General features: G+C 44.3%; 2 protein-coding genes across 2 annotated transcripts; one reads left to right on the top strand and one right to left on the bottom strand.

Annotated features, from left to right (window-relative positions):
- Positions 1-3,761: 3,761 nt before the first annotated feature.
- Positions 3,762-4,715, top strand: LOC307109565 (olfactory receptor 51G2-like; the record flags this gene model as incomplete). The annotated part of the gene is made up of 1 exon (XM_079788378.1): positions 3,762-4,715. One exon carries the CDS (start codon positions 3,762-3,764, stop codon positions 4,713-4,715), a length of 954 nt encoding a protein of 317 aa, XP_079644504.1.
- A 9,761-nt stretch (positions 4,716-14,476) lies between these two features.
- Positions 14,477-15,478, bottom strand: LOC307109543 (olfactory receptor 52P1-like; the record flags this gene model as incomplete). Its single annotated transcript, XM_079788355.1, has 1 exon — positions 14,477-15,478. One exon carries the CDS (start codon positions 15,476-15,478, stop codon positions 14,477-14,479), a length of 1,002 nt encoding a protein of 333 aa, XP_079644481.1.
- Positions 15,479-20,664: the final 5,186 nt, after the last annotated feature.

Raw genomic sequence — 20,664 nt, 5'->3', positions numbered from 1 at the left:
GTACTGTGCTTGACACATAACAGAAAGTCAGTTTAGTAAGATAGTGCTGGTAAAAATAATAAAATCATATATTCATTTCTTCAACAAACAGACGTAAGTTTGAATGAAGGAAGGCAGATAGAAAAAAGTATATCCTACATGATTGTAATAGGCAAAACTAACCTGTGGTATTAGAAGTCCGGGTGATGATTAACCCTGAGAGGAGGGGTAACTGGAAGGGGTCACAGGAGTTCCCTGGGGCTGACAATATTTTGTTTCTTGATCTGAGTGCTTGTTGCTTTGAGGTAATTCATTCATCAAGCTTTACAATTATAATATGCAGGCTTTGCTGCGTGTATTTTGTACTGCAACAAAAGAGATATTTTAAGAATTATCAAATATGGTAAATATTTGGTGAGTAGAAAAATGTCTTCTGAATAGTGTTTATAATGCTTAGGAGAGAGGTAACTGAGTAGGTTAGAAATGTAGGATGGACAAGGTCCTTCCCCTTATGGACCTGTTTTAATGATCTCACTTAGACTTGATCCTGCAGCCTAAGGGACCTGTGAGAGTTATGAAACAAAGATATTATAGGAGACATCTTCCTAAAACAAATCTGATCACTGTGTTTCCTCCCTATGCACATGTTCATTTAAATGTCCACTTTCCTTTTCTCAAGTAGTCTGATCATGATTCAAATTGAAATCTGGACGATACATTTAGAACAATAAAAAGTGACAAAAATGACAAAAGTAGGACAGTTAGGAGGCTGTTATACTAGGGAAATGATGGTGATTTTTTGCTACATTATTTAACTGGGATGTGAAAGGAGGGGATATTTCAAATATAGATATGGGGAATATGTTACAGGGTGAAAAGAGATACTAGGCATGTGTGTGTGTGTGTGTGTGTGTGTGTGTGTGTGTGTGTGTGTGTGTGTGTTTCCCCTGGAAATTTCATGGATAACAGGAAAGGAAATAAAGCCTGAGAGGTATTAGAAGGTGAACTTTGGGGAGAAAATGGGGGAATTACAGTTTGTGGTTCTGTAGGATATTTAATTTACAATGAAAATCAATGTGAAGATGCTTAGGAGACAAATGGAGATGCAGTCCTGTTGATGAGGAGAGAACTTGTGGAGACTGCAGCCTAACTGCTATGGAAACAGACGAGCTTGCAGTACACATTCTCAGCTCTTTGGGGTTCTGGAGCTCATGCTTCTCTGCCTCATTCTTCAGGTGGTGTCCTCGATACCTGTCAGTCTCACCATTCTGCCCACACTGAGGAGAACTTCAAAGTACTTGGGAATGTCACAGAGTACTTGGGGCTATCACAACAGCTTTTATGGTAAAAGGGATGAAAAAGAGATATGTAAGAGGAAGGTGCCTTCAGATTAAGTGTGTCCAGAGAACTGTCTCAGAGGCAGAGTCAGCAGAAAATGTGCAAGCTTTAAGCAGCCAGTGATGTGGATGTGGGATTTAGGAAGAGAGAGTTTAACAAAATTGAGTGCATTTGAGTTTACCAGACTTAGCTTTGAAGAACTCTTGATTACTTTTCCTAATTCAACCCATCTTCATAGGAGAGAAATGTGTCACCATTGAATACATTCAAAGAGCCTGTTAGGGGCCCCAAAAGCATTTCCAGAAAATAAATACAGAAAATGCTGGTTGCATAATGGCACCAGAGGAAAAACCAACCAGCCTCCACAGAAGATGGTTTTGAAAATACACCATTTGTTTGAGTATCTTTTCTGGAATATTTGTTAACATGTATATAAAACTGTGGAAAACCTGTCTCTAAGAATATTATTCTCCTTTTTATTTTTAAAAAATATTTTTATTGATTTCAGAGGAAGGGAGAGGGAGAGAGAGATAGAAACATCAATGATGAGAGAGAATCATTGATTGGCTGCTTCCCGCACACTCCACACTGGGGACTGAGCCCACAATCTGGGCATGTGCCCTGACCGAGAATCGAACTGTGACCTCCTGGTTCACAGGTCGACACTCAACCACTGAGCCACTAATTATTTCATTTGAGAAGACACTTTGAAGAGATAAGTGACTTCTCAGATTAAATAATTAGTGGCTCAGTGGTTGAGTGTCGACCTGTGAACCAAGCTTTTGGGTATTGCTTAAAAGAGGTTGTTTAGGCAAAAGAAAAGATAGGTATTGAGTAGCTGAAGCAATAAGGATAGATCAACTCAAAATTGATTCAATACTACTTATTCAAAGATAATATTAAACTAGCCAGGAAATGGAAGGGAATGGAGCTCCTAAGAGGAATGAGGTTTCTTTCATGGACTAAGAAAGGGTTATGGAGCAACTCTTCTTTTGCAGCCCACACTTAGGGACTTTATAAGTGACTAGTGGCCTGGTGCACGAAATTTGTGCATGGGGGGGAGGGGTTCCGTCAGCCCAGCCTGCACCTTCTCCAATTGGGGACCCCTTGGGGGATGTCCGACCGCAATCTGGGACCACTGGCTCCTAACTGCTCACCTGTCTGCCTGCCTGATCGCCCCTAACTGCCTCTGCCTGCCTGCCTGATTGCCCCTAACCCCTCTGCCTGCCTGCCTGATTGCCCCTAACCTTTCTGCCTGCCTGCCTGATCACCCCTAACTGCCCTCTCCTGCCAGCCTGATCTCGCCCCCAACTGCCCTCTCCTGCTGGCCTAATTGCCCCTAACGGCTTCTGCCTTGGCCCCCACCACCATGGCTTTGTCCGGAGGGAACTCAGACATCCGGAAGATGTCCGGTCGACCTGGTCTAATTAGCATATTACCCTTTTAGTAGTATAGATAGATTATATAGGATAGGATTGCTTAAATCGGGGGGGGGGGGCTTTTTCAGCAGGAGGAGATGCTCTTGGCAGACAAAAATACATAATCCCTATATCTGGACTGATAGCCAGCCATATGCACTATACTGCCAAACCAGTCATTAAAAAATTGAACCACTTTCTTACACCTTACACCAAACAGCTGTTGCCCTTAAAACCCCTCCTCAGCCCCCACCTTAGGTTCTGCCTTCACAGTTCACCCAGATTAGGTTCTGATTGGTCAGTTTCTATGCCAGTCAGCGTCAAAAGCTCTGCCTTCTAGGCAGCCATTGGCTCCTTGCACTTCACCCAGATTTGGTTCTGATTGGTTGGTTTCTATGCCAGTCAGTGTCTCCAGGCCTATCAATGGGCCTGATCAGAGAGGCAGGGCTGATCAGCAGCCCCAGCAAGGCCAGATAGAAAGAGAGGCACGGCTGCTGGCCAGGCCCATAGTGAAAGAGAGAGGCAAATGCTGATCAACAGCTGTCACTGAGGCTACGGATCAGACCCTGCTTCTCTCTCCCCAGGCCTCTCTCCAGGCCTTATCTGCAGCCCCCTTAGCAGTCAGTGCTGGTTCCAGGCTCCCACAGCTGAGGCAGTTAGTGCTGGGTCGTCCTGACTTCTGGTTGGTCAAGCTTCCAGTCGTTGTGGATGTTATGGACCCTGGGGTTTTATTATTTTTATTTTTGTTTTTTACAGAGAGGAAGGGAGAGGGATAGAAAGCTAGAAACATCGATGAGAGAGAAACATCGACCAGCTGCCTCCTGCACACCCCCTACCGGGGATGTGCCCGCAACCAAGGTACATGCCCTTGACCGGAATCGAACCTGGGACCTTTCAGTCCGCAGGCCGACTCTCTATCCACTGAGCCAAACCGGTTTTGGCGACCCTGGGGTTTTATATATTAGGATGATCAAATGAATGAATGCCTCTTACTTGTAGGTTGCACAATCCCTTCCTGGAATCATGATGTTCTCCTGCAACACCAGCACTTATGGTCATTCTACCTTCCTCCTCACTGGCTTTCCAGGCCTGGAAGCTTCTCATCATTGGGTTTCTATCCCCATCAACCTTATCTGTGTGGTTTCCATCCTGGGCAACAGTATCATCCTCTTCCTGATCCGCACAGACCCAGCCTTACAACAACCCATGTACATCTTCCTATCCATGTTGGCAGCCTCAGATCTGGGCCTCTGTGCCTCCACCTTCCCAACTATGGTACGGCTCTTCTGGCTGGGTGCTCGTGAGCTGCCCTTTGATCTCTGTGCTGCACAGATGTTCTTCATCCATGCCTTCACCTATGTGGAATCTGGTGTGCTGCTGGCCATGGCCTTTGATCGTATTGTTGCCATCCGAGACCCTCTGCACTATGCCACAATTCTTACCCATTCAGCCATGGCCAAAGTGGGGGCTGCCATCCTGGTGAGGGCTGTTGTGCTCAACCTCCCAGGACCCATACTCCTGTGGCGTCTGCTCTTTCCCCAGATTAGTGTACTCTCTCACTGCTACTGCCTGCACTGTGACCTTGTAGGACTGGCCTGCTCAGACACCCAGATCAACAGCTTGGTTGGCCTGGTCTCCATACTCCTCTCACTGGGCCTTGACTCCTGCCTTATTGTGCTCTCCTACACCCTGATCCTAAGGACCGTGCTAGGCCTTGCATCACCTGGGGAACGTCTCAAGGCACTCAACACGTGTGTCTCACACCTCTGCATTGTTCTCATCTTTTATTTGCCCAAACTGGGGCTATCTGTGTTGCACCGAGTAGAGAAGCATAGCTACCCTGCTCTGGCAGTGCTCATGGCTAACCTGCACTTCTTGGTCCCGCCCTTCATGAACCCCATTGTTTACTGCATCAAGTCTAAGCAGATCCGCCAGGGCCTCCTAAAGCGCTTCCGGGAAAAAAGGATTGATGTTTCCTAGAACAGCAAAAGGACCCAGGTCAACCCAGGCCTTGGGGTGGAGGAAGATTAGTAGTGAAGATTTAAATTTTAGGGGTTTTTAATGAATCAGCTCCAACTATTGAGCCCTTTGTGTGGCACAATCAGCTTCTATAATTATAGTTTTTGGGGACTGAGACATCGAAGTATCATCTTCTAATTGCTCTATCTGATTAGAGCTGAACTATTTCAGACTCATATATACTGTAACTTCTCCTTGTCAGGGGGACTTAACCACACTAATTGTGAGGATGCATGTGCATATCTTTTTGTGCAGGTACCTCTCTCCTTTTCTACCTGGATTACCACCTCCACCACCCAAACATTTATTTTTTAGGCCTAAGGAAGAACTGTATTCCTATTATGTATAAATAGACTATATTTACCTTAACACTGGCCTTCTTCTTCCAAATTTAATATAAACCATCTCACCAAGAAGTAAAAAAGGGGAGTGGGTAGTGGGAAACTCACAGGACAACATAATAGATGCAGAATTTATCTAGCACTTATTTGCAGTTCAGGGAGTGGTAGTTTTCTTCTGGTTCTCTTCACATCTGTCTCTATTTATTTTTCTTTTTTTCAATTACCGTTTACATTCAATGTTATTTTGTATTAGCTTCAGGTGTAAAGGATAGTAGTTAGGCAATCATATACTTTATGAGTAATCCCTTTGATATTTCCAGTACCCACCTGGCACCATATATAGTTATTATAATATTATTGACTATAATCCTTATGCTGTACTTTATATCCCTGACTATTTTGTAACTACTAATCTGTACTTATCACTCCCTTCATTTTTTAAAATTTCTTTATTGATTAAGGTATCACATATTTGTCCTCATCCTCCCATTCCCATCCCACACTCCTCCCCACGCATGCCCCCACCCCCCTGTTGTCCTTAACCACTCGTTAGACTCATATGCATGCACACAAGTCCTTTGGTTGATCTCTCCCCTTTACCCCTCCCCTCCCCTACCCTCCCTCTGAGGCCCAACAGTCTGATCCATGCCTCCTTGTTTCTGGGTCTGTTCTTGTTCATCAGTCTATGTTGTTCATTATTTCCCCTAGATGAGTGAGATCATGTGCTATTAGAAATACACTTATAAGAACCGAAAATGAGAAAAGCAATAATGGTTATGCTGACAGGCAAATGAATCAGTCTGTAGTGAGTTTCTTTCTGGTCCAACAGTTCTTTTGAGACCTAATTTCAATGTTCACCAGTTCCTTATGTGTACATGTCAGCCATGTCATTTCAGTTCTGGATGGTGGACAAATGGTGGTATCCCTTCATTTTTTTCACACAGTCCTCCAACTTGCCTCCCTGTGTCTCTATTTTGAACTAGAGATAAAATTTGACACTTCCAAGCCTAAGAAAGTTATTCAGTATAATTTCTGGATAGAGCTGGTTTCTCAAGCATCAATGGTAAAGGTGGAATAGCCACGCATGTCCAATGCAGGTGATCTGCTAGGATGTAAGCTCCATGAAACCCAGGATTCAGGGACTATTTTGTTCACTGATGTGTCCCCAGCTTCAAGAACAGCACCTACCATTTACTAGGTACTTAACATATATCTACACTAATAAAAAAGAAACATGCAAATTGACCATCCCTCCACTACGCCCACAGCCAATCAGGAGTGAGTATGCAAATTAATCCAACACAGATGGCAGCGGCCATGGAGCTGGAGCGAGCAGGAGGCTTGGGTTGCCCCCGGCGATGGAGGAAGCCAAGCTTCCCGTCTGCCCTGTCCTCCACTCAAGGAGGGCCTGGGAAAAAAAAGGAGGGCCTGGGAGCCTGGGTTGCTGGGGGGCGTGGCCAGCCTGAAAATGGCCCTCAGCCCCTTACCCAGGCTGGCCACACCCCCATGGAGTAAGAGTCCCCGCTGTGGAGTGTGGCCAGCCTGCAAACAGCCCTCAGCCCCTCACTCAGGCTGGCCAGGCACCCCAGCAGGGACCCCAATCCTGAAGGGGGTGTGGCTAGCCTGAAAACGGCCTTCAGCCCCTCACCCAGGCTGGCTATGCCCCCATGGGGGGAGGGTCCCTGCTGGGGGGCATGGCCAGCCTGTAAACAGCCATCAGCCCCTCACCCAGGCTGGCCAGGCTCCCCAGAGGGAACCCCCACCCTAAAGGGGGTGTGGCCAGCTTGAAAACAGCCCTCAGCCCCTCACCCAGGCTGGCCACGCCCCCCAGCAGGGACCCTCACCTCATGGGGGTGTGGCCAGCCTGAAAACCACCACAGACCCCTCGCCCAGGCCACCCCACGCCCTAAGGGAACTCCCACCCTGATCCGGGACACCCTTCAGGGCAAACCAGCCGGCTGCCACCTGTGCACCAGGCCTCTATCTATACTAATAAAAGGGTAATATGCTAATTAGACTGGGAGACCTTCCAGGAGACCTTCCGGACGTTATTCTAGACAAAGCCATGGTGGTGGGGCCGAGGTAGAGGTGGTTAGAGGCCAAGAGGGGAGGGCAGTTGTGGGTGATCAGGCTGGTGGGGGGCTGTTGTGGGTGATCAGGCTGGTGGGAGGGTTGTTGGGGGTGATCAGGCTGGTGAGGGGGGGCAGTTGTGGGTGAGCAGACAAGCAGGGGGGACAGTTGGGGGTGAGCAGGCCATCAGTGGGGGTCAGTTGGGGGTGATCATGACAGCAGGGGGGGGGCAGTTTGGAGTGAGCAGGCCAGTAGGGGGGCAGTTGGGGATGAGCAGGCCAGTGGGAAAGAAAGGTGGGGGCGAGCAGGCCAGCAGGGGGGAGCAGTTGGGGGCGAGCAGGCTGGCAGGCAGAGTGGTTAGGGGCAATCGGGCAGGCAGGCAGGTGAGCGGTTATGAGCCAGCAGTCCTGGATTGAGAGAGGGATGTCTGACTGCCAGTTTAGGCCCGATCCCTGTAAACTGGCAGTAGGACATCCTTCGAGGGGTCCCAGATTGGAGAGGGTGCAGGCTGGGCTGAGGCTCCCCCCGTGCATGAATTTCATGCACCAGGCCACTAGTTGTTAAATAAATGAGTAGAGAAGATGAAGGAGAAAAAGATCTTTGACAACTGATTCTCAGGGCAGGAGAGGACTGGAAGGTCTGAATGGCTGAGGACTGTGGGGATAACAAGCAGTTGGTAAACTTCAATGGAATGAAGTGAGGTTGGATGTCAGAGATTTTGGGGACAAGGTAAGATTTATATGGTCAAGAAGTCTGTTTCTAAGGGTGCAGCTCAGCAAGGAGCTAATTTTTTTGTGTGAAGCTTTGTCCAAAGCTGCTTCCAGACTTTGAGGGGGACTTTTACCTAGAAACTGAAGGATGTCTCACTTCATCACTAGCATTGCCCTTGGCCTGCTCAGTCCTAAAGAACATAAAACATTTCTTGAAGAATTGAAATAGGAATATTCCTGGTAAAAACAACCACTCAAGTTTAGTTGGAAAGGTTGTTTCCCCTATTAGATGTATTTACATTAGCAACCAAAGCATGCATTACTGTGTCTATAGTAACTCACAGGACTTTAGAAAGAGGCCATTGCCAACCCTGTGTATCTGAAGGTCACAGATCCTGCCCCTAGAGCCCAAGAAGCAAGGACAACAGATGGTGAGTTCAGAGTTACCTCTTTAGAATATTATCTATATACATAAAAGCCTAAGTGACCGTTAGGACCAAACAACTGGAATGACCAGAACGACCTGTTGACCAGTCACTATGACGGGCACTGACCACCAGGGGGCAGACGCTCAACACAGAAGCTCACACAACCAACCTCCCGTGGCTGGCCAACTGCCTGTGGCTCCTTCCTCCCCTCCCCCACCCTCAGCCATCAGCCCCCATCAGCCCCTGGTGCTAAACCATTTGAGAAGACCTGCTTCTGGGTTTGGGTTTTGTACATAGCAGAGCAGCTCCCTCACTGCAATCTATTGAAAGTCAGCCCTCGACACAAGGGTTTGTCTCACTTTTATCCTCTCCCTTCCCTGGGGGCCAGCGGTGAGGAAAGGAGGAGTGGGGGAAGCAGGGAACTGCCTCTTCCTCGCCCTTTCCCGGGAGCTGCCCACCCACCATGGTGGCAGTGCAGTGGCAAGGGAAGGAGGAGAGGGGGAGGCAGGGAAGCACACAGTGGCAGGGCAGTGTCGGCATCCAGCATCCGTTTCTTCTGTGCCCAGCCTGGTGACCATTGCCTCCTCTCCCGACCCCCCTGGGGCCTTTGGGCCTCGGGCTTGGATGGGGAACCGGGGGTGGGTGGCGGTGGATGTGACCCCTTTCCCAGGGGAGCTGAGGGCCGGCTCCCTCCTCAGAGCTGGTGGCCTAACTCCCGCGGTCCCTCTCTCCCCCTCCCTGCAACCCTCCATGCACAAATTTGTGCACCTGGCCTCTAGTGTCTAATATTAGCCAACCAAGTTTTCAGTAAATCCAATCTAACTAGCCACTTTGAAGACGAGGTAATTAGAAAAGACAGCTACTCGGGGCCATAAATCTTGGACTAAACAAGCAACTGCCTTATCCAGGTCCCTCTGTCAACTTCACATACCATCCCAGTAACAAAACGGTTCTGACCAGGGAACCAGCATGTCCCTCTCACTGAGGGTCCTACCAATCTCTACCAGAAACCCTTGGCTGACATGATGGCATTTGGGACCACAAGCACCCTTGGGAAGTGAAAACAAAACAAAAAACATTGAATACAGGCCCAGAGGCTGGAAATTTCCTCTTTAGAGGGTTAGCAGAGTTAAGCTTAGATGTGAGACACCCAGTATAGATTTGTGGGGGTTGTTTGGCTTTGTTGGTTTTGCCCTTTCTCAACAGCAGCTCTGAGCTTGGAGCCTTCTCCCACCCTTAACTCCTACCACCTTACTGTTAGTTATTCCACAGCTTTACTGACCTCAAGGGGCAGGCATCTGGGGTCCATCTGCTCACAACTTTATCTTCAGGGTACAGATGCATCAGTATGTCCCATAATGCCTTCCTCTGCTCACAGACCCAATAACTAGTATCTGAGCCTGACACAAGGGGGCGTTCTGAGATGGTCTCTAAAAAGTTTTACTACCAGTTCAGTCAGTTTAAAGATTATCAGGACATGATATACAGTGGCTTTTAGATTTTGGCATTAGTTTTAAAAAGCGTTTATGTACATGAATCTAAGGCTCCTGCTCTTAATCTTCAAGTTAATCAGACTCTTTCACTCATCCATGCAGAAAACCTGTGTTAAGCAAAATTTTACCTTTGGCCTATATCAGCTGTGTGACTTTTAGTTTATTTCATCTTCTCTGAAATTCCATTTCCTTATCTTTATTTTTTTAAATATATTTGTATTGATTTCAGAGAGGAAGGAAGTGGGAGAGAGAGATAGAAATAACAATGATGAGAGAGAATAATTGATTGGCTGCCTCCTGTACACCCCCTACTGGGGATGGAACCCACAACCTGGGCATACGCCCTTGACCAGAATTGAGCCCAGGACCCTTCAGTCCACAGGCCAATGCTCTATCCACTGAGTCAAACCAGCTAGGGCCATTTCCTCATCTTTATAAAGTGAATACCTGCCTCACAGAGAAGTTATAAAGATTCAACCATATAATGTATATAGAGCACTAAATCCAGCAGCAGAGAACCAATTTTAGGTGTTCTTGTGTAGTTATTAGATCAATGCCGGTCTTCCTTATTCATTGCAAGCACCAGAAGGCATTGTTTCTCCTGACTTGTCTAACCCATGCAAATGGGCTGAAATATTGTAAGCCCTTTATGTATAAAATAAATGAATGAGTAAAGGAAAGACTGAATTCCTGGCAAATGGTAAATGCAGATAATTGTATAATTTTTATTGAGCTCAATAGATGGGAGCATTTATTATTATTACCATTATGTATTAGGTAGCTATGTACCAAGTATGATTTTAAGGGTGGCAGAGATATGAAGAACACTGAATGTTTAGTATCAACAGGTCATCTATGTCAAAGTAAATTCCCTGACAGAAAAAGTGTGGGTCTTTAAGAGCAAGAAATAAGAAATTTTGGTGGATGAGCCCAAGCTACTGAATCTTCAATATTTTTCTGAACTCTTCAGGCTGGCAGAATCACCTTCCTTACCTTGCCAGAGAGAACAGTTTCTCTCTGCCTCACCCCAAGCTGGTGCTTTGCAAGAACATTCGTGTTTTCTTCAAGATCCACTTATCATTGGTTATTGCTTCCAAACCAGGTTATATATTAGAATAGTGTAAGTGGAGAAGTATAATACCTGGCTCTAGAGAAAATAACTCACATGCAAAGAAAATTGTAGACTGTATAAGTATGGTGTGTTTCTTAGTCTTCCCCTACAGAGAAAACCAGAGATCTGTGAACCTCAGTTGAGAAACTTTGTAGCAACATAATAAAATCTCTATACAGATTTTTAGTTAATCAGTTTCTTCCTTTTGCTGTCTTTTTCTCTTCTGACCTTGTATTCTGGGGTGGGTCAGAACTCTGTATACCACTTATGACTTTGGCAAATGTCTCCATTTCTTGGCAAAACTGAATGTAGGCTGTCCTACTTTACTTCACAAAGACATTCCTCTGATTCCAGTCACCAGGACATTTAGTATCTGTTTTATGATTTTGAGATGGCCTAGGTAATTCATCTTACTCATTGCTCCCCATTGCTTCAAAGAATTTATTAGCACTGATGATACCAAACACCTTGGTTATCCAGGAGGACCATAGGTGGGGCAAGGAAGTATAATTACACAGGGGTCGCCACCCAGCTTCCCTTCTGTATATCACAAAATCAAACTACTGTTCCTTTGTGTATAAAATTGAAGAGAGGTTTCTGGTTTGCGTAGACACCAAAGGAAGGGACTATCACTACTTGTTCCTGGGAGAGGTGCAGAAAATGTAACTAAGACCTTTTCTATACAAAAAGAAATTGACAGCCAGTTTGAAATGGAATGGCCATGGCCTGGAGCAAAGAATATCCTTACATGATATTATTCTACAATGTCATTATAATTTTCCCCAGATTTGTGTTACCCCCATTACGTATAATAGTACCTCGCACCCTTGGGAGTCAATAAAAAAATCATGTTTTTGGTGCTCGGAGACAAAGGTAACACATCTCTTGATATTTTAGAATTACAACAGGATAATGTACAATTATCCCAAACAAACTTACAAACCAATTCTTTGAATGTCTGGCAGCAATTTAAAAATGACATGAAAGGATTTAATCCCTTCCACTGTGTAGAGGGCCCCCTGGGAAGGCACCTGAGCATTCTATATTGGCCCCTCTTGCCCTTTTGGCCAAGAGAGACCCTCTTCTCGCGGTCCAGTTCCCCACAGCTGTTGCCTGAGTTTTCAGTTCATGCCGAGGTTAAAGCATCATGGTGGCTGGTACCATGGATATGTCTCTCGCCCAGTGGGGTGAGCTGGGCCATCCCTGGAGAAGAAACCTGGATTCCCCAAGATATGTGATCAGTGCCGGGGCCTCTCCAGCTGGCGAGGGGATCCCAAGGCAGGTGCTGGGCATTGAGGCCACGGGGGCATAGATTACCAAGGAGACAGAACTGAACCTCACATCACCCTGCTTGGCCCTGGAGGATGGCTGGTTAGTCAGAGACGGGTAAGATTCCTCAGGGAAGGAACAACCTAAGACAGGCACAGTTGCAGAGGGGCCATCAGGAGAAAACTTGGGGGTCAACAGAGGTGGGGCACAGACCCTTACCCACCCCCCAACTTTGCAGGGGCCTGAACCTTCACCCCTTCTGAGGGAGGTCTCCTGCCCCCATGGCTGCTTCGCTTCCCATGCACAGCTCAAATCGGGACCCAGGTAACAAACAGAGACTTGGCCAACAGCAGATGCCCTCTAACTGCAACAAGACTTGTTTGAGATGTCTTGTAGCCATGGTGAGGGGAAGCAGGCTTTTGATATTCAAATCCAGCCTAGTACCAGGAATGCTCAGGGCCTACTCAAGAAGGCAAATAATCCTTTCCACTAATATACACAGGGTAAAATAAGATTGTTGTTAGAGTGTTGAGTTTGACTGTAGAATAGTAGTCAAGTTTTCAGAGTAATTTAAATTGGCTAATTGAAACAAGCGAATATTCTAGAAAATTTGATTGTAATGTACAAAAAGCTGTTCCTAAAGTATTAACAAAAATTTTTATTGGCAGTTCATCTCATGGTAAAATTGCGCCATGTAATGAACCTAAAGCCGTCATATTTTAGCGCAAAAAATTAAAATGTAAAAGCTATCAAGACTACATTATAAAATTTCCAAAAGCCTCCTAATATTTAAATTAAAAAAGGGGGTGATAGTAGAAGAATATCATGTAAGGAAAAATATCCTGTAAGTAAATTACATCTAGAAAATTTTTACTTTGAAAATTAACTTTCATTTGTAATGCTAACAACAAGACATTCATGAAAAACACACATATTACCAGGTCTGGGGCAGGGAATATGTTTTGTGTCAAAACAAGCCAGAGGAAAATCATTTGGGCAAAAAATGAAAAAGGATCCCAAGTCAAATTTATAGAAAATATTCCTTTATTAACTTTTGGTCAAGAATATGTTTGTATATTTTCAGAAAACAACTCCAGGATCATGTGGATTCCTGCAACAGAGAGGAATTGACAGGACTGCTCCAGCCATGAAGACAGAAAAGAAGCAGTCCAGAGATGGAAGACGCTGACAACGCCTTGCCATACTAGCAGACAGCAGCTGTGCATCACTGAAGGATGCCCAGGACCAAACCAGAGACGGTCAGACCTGCATCACCACCATTTGTCCACCATCCAGAACTGAAATATCATTGCTGACATGTACACATAAGGAACCGTTTGACATTGAAATTAGGACTCAAAAGAACTGTTGGCCCAGAAAGAAACTCACTACAGACTGATTCATTTGCCTCTCAGCATAACCATTATGGCTTGTCTCATTTTCGGTTCTTATAAGTGTATTTCTTGTATCACATGATCTCATGCATCTAGGGGAAATAATGAACCACATAAACTGATGAACAGGGATAGACCCGGAGACAGGGAAGCATCGATCAGACTGTCAAACCTCAGAGGGAAGGTAGGGGAGGGTGGGGGAAAGGGGAAGAGATCAACCAAAGGACTTGTGTGCATGCATATAAGTCTAACCAGTGGACACGGACAACAGGGGGGTGGGGACATATGTGGGGAGGGGTTTGGGGTGAGAATGGGGGATGAGGACAATTAGGTGATACCATAATAAATAAATAAATAAATAAATAAATAAATAAATAAATAAATAAAATTTATTAGTAGCAATAACTTATGTAAGCCTATCTAATCACTCTTCTCAATAGTATATAATGTTGGTCCTAGGTCTATTGTAGTTACAAAATAGAGAAAAGTGATGTCCTGAGAAAGGCTTAGACCCCTAATCCTGCTGGAAGAATGCATAAAAAGCAGGTGTCATAAAGGACCAAAAGAGGATCCTAAAATTGACCCTCAGGTGAGGAGAACAGGTGGGCTTGAAGAGATGAGAACAGAACAGAACATGTTATAATGGATCAGCTGGACCAAAATGAAAGGAGGAGAGAGTGCAATGATCCTGACCACAAGGTGTAATTCTTCTTGTATTACAAAGCCATGAAGACTGCAACTAAAAAAGTCACTGAACAGTAGCTTTATTTAGAGTAACATCCTTGATATCAGCAATTTCCAGTGCTAGGAAGACAGAGTTTGACATTTAAGTTTCACTGGTCTCTTAAACATTCTTTCCCAAGGATTAAGGGAAGAGGATAGGGTTCCAGGGTGGGGCTGAAAACTTTATGATGGTGCAGTGCCCCACTTCAGCAGTCGGAGAGCCCCATCCCGGATCTGTTTGGTCTTCATGCCATAGATGATGGGGTTGAGCATGGGTGGCACAACGAGGTAGAGGTCAGCCAGGAGGATGTGGATGTGCTGGGGCACATGCTGGCCAAAGCGCTGTGTGTAGAATGAGAAGAGCCCCGGTGTATAGAAGAGAAGAATGACACCAAGGTGGGAGCCACAGGTGCCAAAGGTCTTAGCCCTTGCCTCCTTAGAGGAGAGGCCTAGCACAGCCCGGAGGATGAGTGCATAGGAGACAGCAATGCAGATGGAGTCAGTGCCCACCACCAGTGTGGCAGCAGTGATGCCATAGATGTTGTTTGGCTGTGTGCCCCCACAAGCCAGCTTCACCACAGCCATGTGTTCACAGTAGGAGTGGGCCACCACTCGGCTACAGTAGCTCAGCCTTGCCAGCAAGCAGGTGAGTGGAGTCATGAGCCCCAAGCCACGAAACACAGCAGCAGCCCCCAGCTTGCCCACAGCCTCTGGTGGCAGAAATGACCCATAGTGTAGTGGCCGGCAGATGGCCAAGTAACGGTCAAAGGCCATTGCTAGCAGGATACCAGATTCTACAGCTGAGAAGCCATGGATAAAGAACATCTGAGCAGCACAGGCTTCAAAGGCAATCTCAGCAGCATTTGCCCAAAAAAGTGCAAGGAGCCTGGGCACAGTAGAAGTGCAGAGCACCAGATCAATGATGGACAGCATGCATAGGAACAGGTACATGGGCTGGTGCAGTGCAGGCTCTGAGCGCACCACCAGCAGCAACACCATGTTGCCAAGCACTGCCAGGGTATACATGGAGCAGAAGGGAAATGCAATCCAAAAGTGGGATGCCTCCAGGCCAGGAATTCCCACAAGCAGGAAGGAGTTTGGGTTCTGATGGCTGTTGTTTGTGAATTGCATGGCCAGGTCAAGGTTAGGTAGTATAGAAGATCTTACTGTCTTACCCTTAGCCATAGGAAGTCTTGACAGGTGAAGGTATTGGGATTTATTCTTATGCTATTGCTGAAATGGAAATAGCAGCAGGAAATATTTGAATTATACAACATGAAAAACATCCAGATTGTAGAGCAGTAGGAAATGATGTAAGGCAGGAAGTGAAGTTATCTTTACTAGGGCTCCTTTACATTTGTGTCTAGGGAGTCCTTTACATTTGTGTCTCAATGATGTCATGGTTGTAGAATCCTCTCCATGGTAAAGATGAGGGCTAGGAACTCTTAGAGCTTTCTTCTTTCTGCCCGTGAATCCTCTTCTGCCTTTATTTTCTTCTGAATCATCTGACAATATAAGGGTAATATAATTATTAAAGTTCAGGAAGATTGGATGAAAGACTAAAATGTGGCTACTTTTCAAGATGGAAAGATCAGGACTGAGGAGAAGAGAAAGGAAAACAGTGAGATTTTGGATGGGTTTTTCAAGTCACTGAGCCCATGGTTACTCATAGATGAGGCTCAGAAACTGGGTTCTAACCAGGAACAGCAAAGCACATTTGAGGAGTTGAATCTCTTGTAGTCTGCTACCACCATAACATTCCTAGGCTAATGTTAGTACTAGGATTCCATTCTTGCCTTAGGTGTCCAGTATGGATGCTGGTAGAACCAGGTGAGGTCATGCAGAATTGGCCAATGTTAGATGTCAGGCTGATTTGGCCATAATATGTAATTTGATAAAGTTATTAAGAGATGATTGCATATGAAGTATACTTTCTTATAGAAATCAAAGGTACATGGAAGAAAGAGGAGATAAGCGAATTTTAATAATTAGGAGTGGAACCACTGACTGTAAGCAAATATGGAGACTAAATTTGGTCAAATGATAGTACTGAGCTCCTACACATCTCCACCCCTTCTATTTGTACATTATCTATATTCTCTATATTCCCTGATCTTCCTTCACCTACATGTACTTTCTCATTTTTTCTCTTATCCACTAGACAGCCATTGATTGAGAATTTGAAAAAGAAGGGAGATTTGTAAGAAAATTTAAGAAGGGGACCTTAGAGGCGAGAGGAGATGAGGATGAAGAGAAAAGAAAAAATAAGAAGTAGACATTAGAGAGTAGAGAAGAGAGAGAGAGAGAGAGAGAGAGAGAGAGAGAGAGAGAGAGGAGAGAGAGAGAAATGTATCTTTCCTACACTGGTTTCTAATAGAATGAAATGTGACTGTGTTCTAGTTGCTAGTTGGGACACAGATATCTGACTAATTGGGCCCTCTGGAAAGAACCCATTTGTATCCTTTACCTTAAGCTGCAATACTCCTTCAAACCCTTGCATCACCTATTCATAACCAGAGAGATAGAGGCAGGAAGAAAGGAGGAGCCCTGGACCAGGATGCCTGCTTTCCCATCTCAGTGCCAACTGTGGCTGTGTCATATTGAACAAGTCACCTGTCCCTTTCTGTCTCATCATCCTGTCTTTCGTGTGTTTTCTATTTTCTCTTCTGTGTTATTTCCCTTCCTGAGTTTTAATCATTCAGCCTGACCCAAACATATTTTGAGGGGATTTTAGCTTTGGTGGTGGCCAAAGGATCAAGAAGAGAAAAATCTGAGTAGGGTGTGGGACCTTGGGAAATGATATATGTAAAACTGGTCCATTCTATGAATGAGCACACTGTGTGTTTGACTGAGCATGTGATTGTCTACATATATTGCTGTGCAAAATGCATGAATAAGGCTGTACTCAGAAGACAGGTACATTTAGGTAAGAAATTGTTTTAGGCGTGCCCATGCTTTTAGTGCTCTTTCTTTGGTGTGGAGAAAATGGAGAGCTGAATAATCCAGCCATAAATGAGACAACCTTGCTTTCTTCTTTCTCTTTTCTTCTTCCATTCAGCCTTTAAATAATTGAATCAAGAAACTTTTTTTCTATCACTGTAGCTACACAACACAATGACCTTAAAGTTCATCTTGCTTCAGTCCCGTTTGCACAAATGGAGAAAATGAAGTTGGAAAAGCATATGTGGAGCATAATGTTCTAATATTCCAGGAAAGAGATCAAGGCCAAGGTGAAGGCCTTGAGGTTCTCACTTCCTGGCCCTCTCACTTATATTTGAGTTAGAGCTCATGAAAAAAATGTCTGGGAGAAGAAGATTGTAGGGCACTGGAAAATGATGCCAGGTAGGAACTGGGTTATCATCACAAGTGTTCAAAGGAACCCTTGCCACTTTTGTTTAATTCAATGATCTCTGAGCCGTGGGCTGGAAGGTGACTGGCATGGCTACGGAACCCTCTCCATGGTAAAGGTGAATCACTAGAGACTCTTCCAGCTTCCTTCTTTTTGCCTGTGAACCCTCTTCTGCTACACCCTACTGCTGTTTTCTTCTGATTTGCCCCCTCTGGAGATTAGGCAAGGAGAGACACCCTGCCTCTTCCAGATGACTTGTCTAGAATAACTACTTTTATACTCTTCACCTCTCTTTGTTCTGAATTAACTTAGCATTTGGTGTAATAAAGGCCTTACCTAAAATACAGGGCAAAAGTAAGTTAATAATAAGAAATAATAATAACATAAATAAATAAATAATACAAGAATAAACTCTGTTTCGTGTACTTACAACTTTAAACCTACATTTGCCACCACTGTATATAAGAATAGGAGCTCAAGTACCTGGAAAGGAGCATGTTCTTCATCAATGGAGGTGCTCCTGAGCATCTGGAAGCTACCTGCCAAGAACTCAACACTCATTTTTGGAAGACCACGGGAAGCCTGATTCAAATCCCAGCTCTACTAACTCACCAGCTATGTGATCTCAGTCAAGTAACCTAACGTCTCTCAACCTGCTTCCTCATCTGTGACCTGGATAAATTAATTCCTACTGTAGAGGCTACCATGAGGAATTATTCTAGGAGATACATATCTGAAGAGCAATAGCACTACATAGAACATAACAGTGATAAAAAAGTATGATTCACTTGTAAGTCCCTTTTATCTGAAGTGGAGACCATCTCTGTGAGAAGGTTATCTTAGTGGCATCAGGTCTTTGGTCTGATCATAGTGTGCCTATGGTAGGGTTGAACAGACAGACAGACTTACCAGGTCTGGGGCAGGGAATAGTAGTGGAGTCTTAGGTACTGCCGGGTTTAGAGTGTGGGGACCAAGAGAGCTGGAGTATTTATCCTGTGATTAAAGCCCTAGCTGAAAGTAAACATTCCCTGGGGATAAAATCAATAAAAGGACCTCTGGGGTGGTGGAAAGATGTAGAAAATTGAAGCTAGGAAATTTGGGCCATGATAGGATAGGCAGGAAGGATAGGATAGCAGAGAAGATTTACCTTGAAAGTTCAGTGTGGCTAAGGAGGGGGAAGGTGGAGAGCACAAATAATTCTAAAGGCTTTTTGGCATAGAAACAGTTTAGAATATTTTGCTTTTTTTCCTATCCCCTCGCCTCTGTCAAAAATATTTGCTTTTCTGTTTCTTTTGAGCAAGCTACTTCTCTGAATGTTAGTTCTTCATCTATAAAAGGAGAAGCAATGATTATTAAATGAGATGATATATGCAAGGCATTTACCATGTTGCCTGGTCTATGCTAACCTCTCAATAAAAAGCAGAATTTTAATTTTATTATTTTATCTAATTCAATGATCACTGATTGAGCATCTAGTATGCAAAGGACTATGCTAGATGTTAGGGCATAGAGTTGAAGGGTGATGCCACTGTTCTTAAGGAGGTCACAGCCTGATTTGGAGGACAGGCAGACAGATGCAAATTAATTACAAGTCAATGATATATATGTAGACATAAAAAAGACACAAAATCACATTAAGAAGGGAAGTGGTTAGCTCTGTAAAAGTCAGTCGAGAATTTAGGGTTTAGAAGTTTAAGGTGAGCTTGGAGGAAGGTGCACATTAGGGATAGAAGACAACATATGTAAAACATGGTAGGAAAGAGATTATGGGCATGTTCTTGGAACCATTAAAGCCCAGTTCAAAGTTAACACTTTCATAAGTCTTCTCTGATACTCTGAGTCACCATCACACGTTCTTTCTCTTCTCTTGTCCACACAGCATCTTACCAGATACTGTTTTTTGTGATACTGCCCACTTTAAATCTTGTTGGTATGACCTTAGGTGGGTTAAGTAACAGCTGTTAGCCTCTTGTTCCCCACCTACAAAATGGGGAGTGTTGTCATGAGATATTACATATAAGATCTTTAATACAGTGCCTGGAACATAGCAAGTCTTCAATAGATTTTTGTTGTTACTATCATTACATTATCTTTCAGTTAGCTTTCTACACAATGGGCTTTGTAAAGGCAGACGCCAGGTGAATTCATCTCTCTGATAATGCTTCAAAGATTATGATGATGTTAAATTTTGGGAGAAAGCTATTGAATAAGCAGATGGGATTTTGGTCAAATGTAGGCCAGGCAGACAAGCTTGATTTCAGATAATCAGTAAGTCAACCAACATATATTGATGACTTAATATATATCTGGACCTGTCTTGAAGATACAAAGAATTGAAAACATTCCTGTATTAGAGAGCTTTCAATGTGTTCATGTGATGGAGGGAAGAACTAGTGGATGATGGCATGGCCTGGGTGATAGAGAGGAAGGTGGAAGCTTTGTTCTCTAAACACATAGATTCCCTGGAGAGCATGGAGGAATGATACTATAATAATTAAGTTTTAGGAGTGCTGAGTTTTGGCCATTCCCCATTTAGACCTTCCAGAGATAAAACAGATTCTAATAGAGGGAATAAGTGATAATAGCAGATAAATGAGATGAGCCTTAAAATTTTCTGCCACTACCACAGTGCTTAGAGCCAAACCTAGGATCTCTGTTGCCTTGGTGGGGCTCAAGGTTATGCATGACTACTCATTGTTAACTTGTGATACCATTGGGAAGATTTTTGTTCAACCAACAATATTTACTCAACAGAATATTACTGAACACCTCTTATGTACCAGTATTTCTCTAAGTACTAGGAATGTAGTAGTGAAGAAAGAAGACTAAGTCCTTGTTCTCATGGAATTTCTATTGCTCATTTAAAAATAATATATAAAAATGGATATTGAAAAGTTCTATAAAAACAGGATAAGAATAAATAATATTGTAATGACTTGGGTGACAGATGGTTACTGTATTTGTTGTGGTGTTCATAGCATAAGGTATATAAATGTCAAACCACTGTGCTGTATACTGGAAT

The sequence above is a fragment of the Cnephaeus nilssonii genome, assembly GCF_951640355.1.
Source record: "Cnephaeus nilssonii genome assembly, chromosome: 13".
Taxonomy (NCBI): domain Eukaryota; kingdom Metazoa; phylum Chordata; class Mammalia; order Chiroptera; family Vespertilionidae; genus Cnephaeus; species Cnephaeus nilssonii.
The sequence above is the reverse complement of the archived record's forward strand: the minus strand, read 5'-3'. Positions and strand labels throughout refer to the sequence as shown.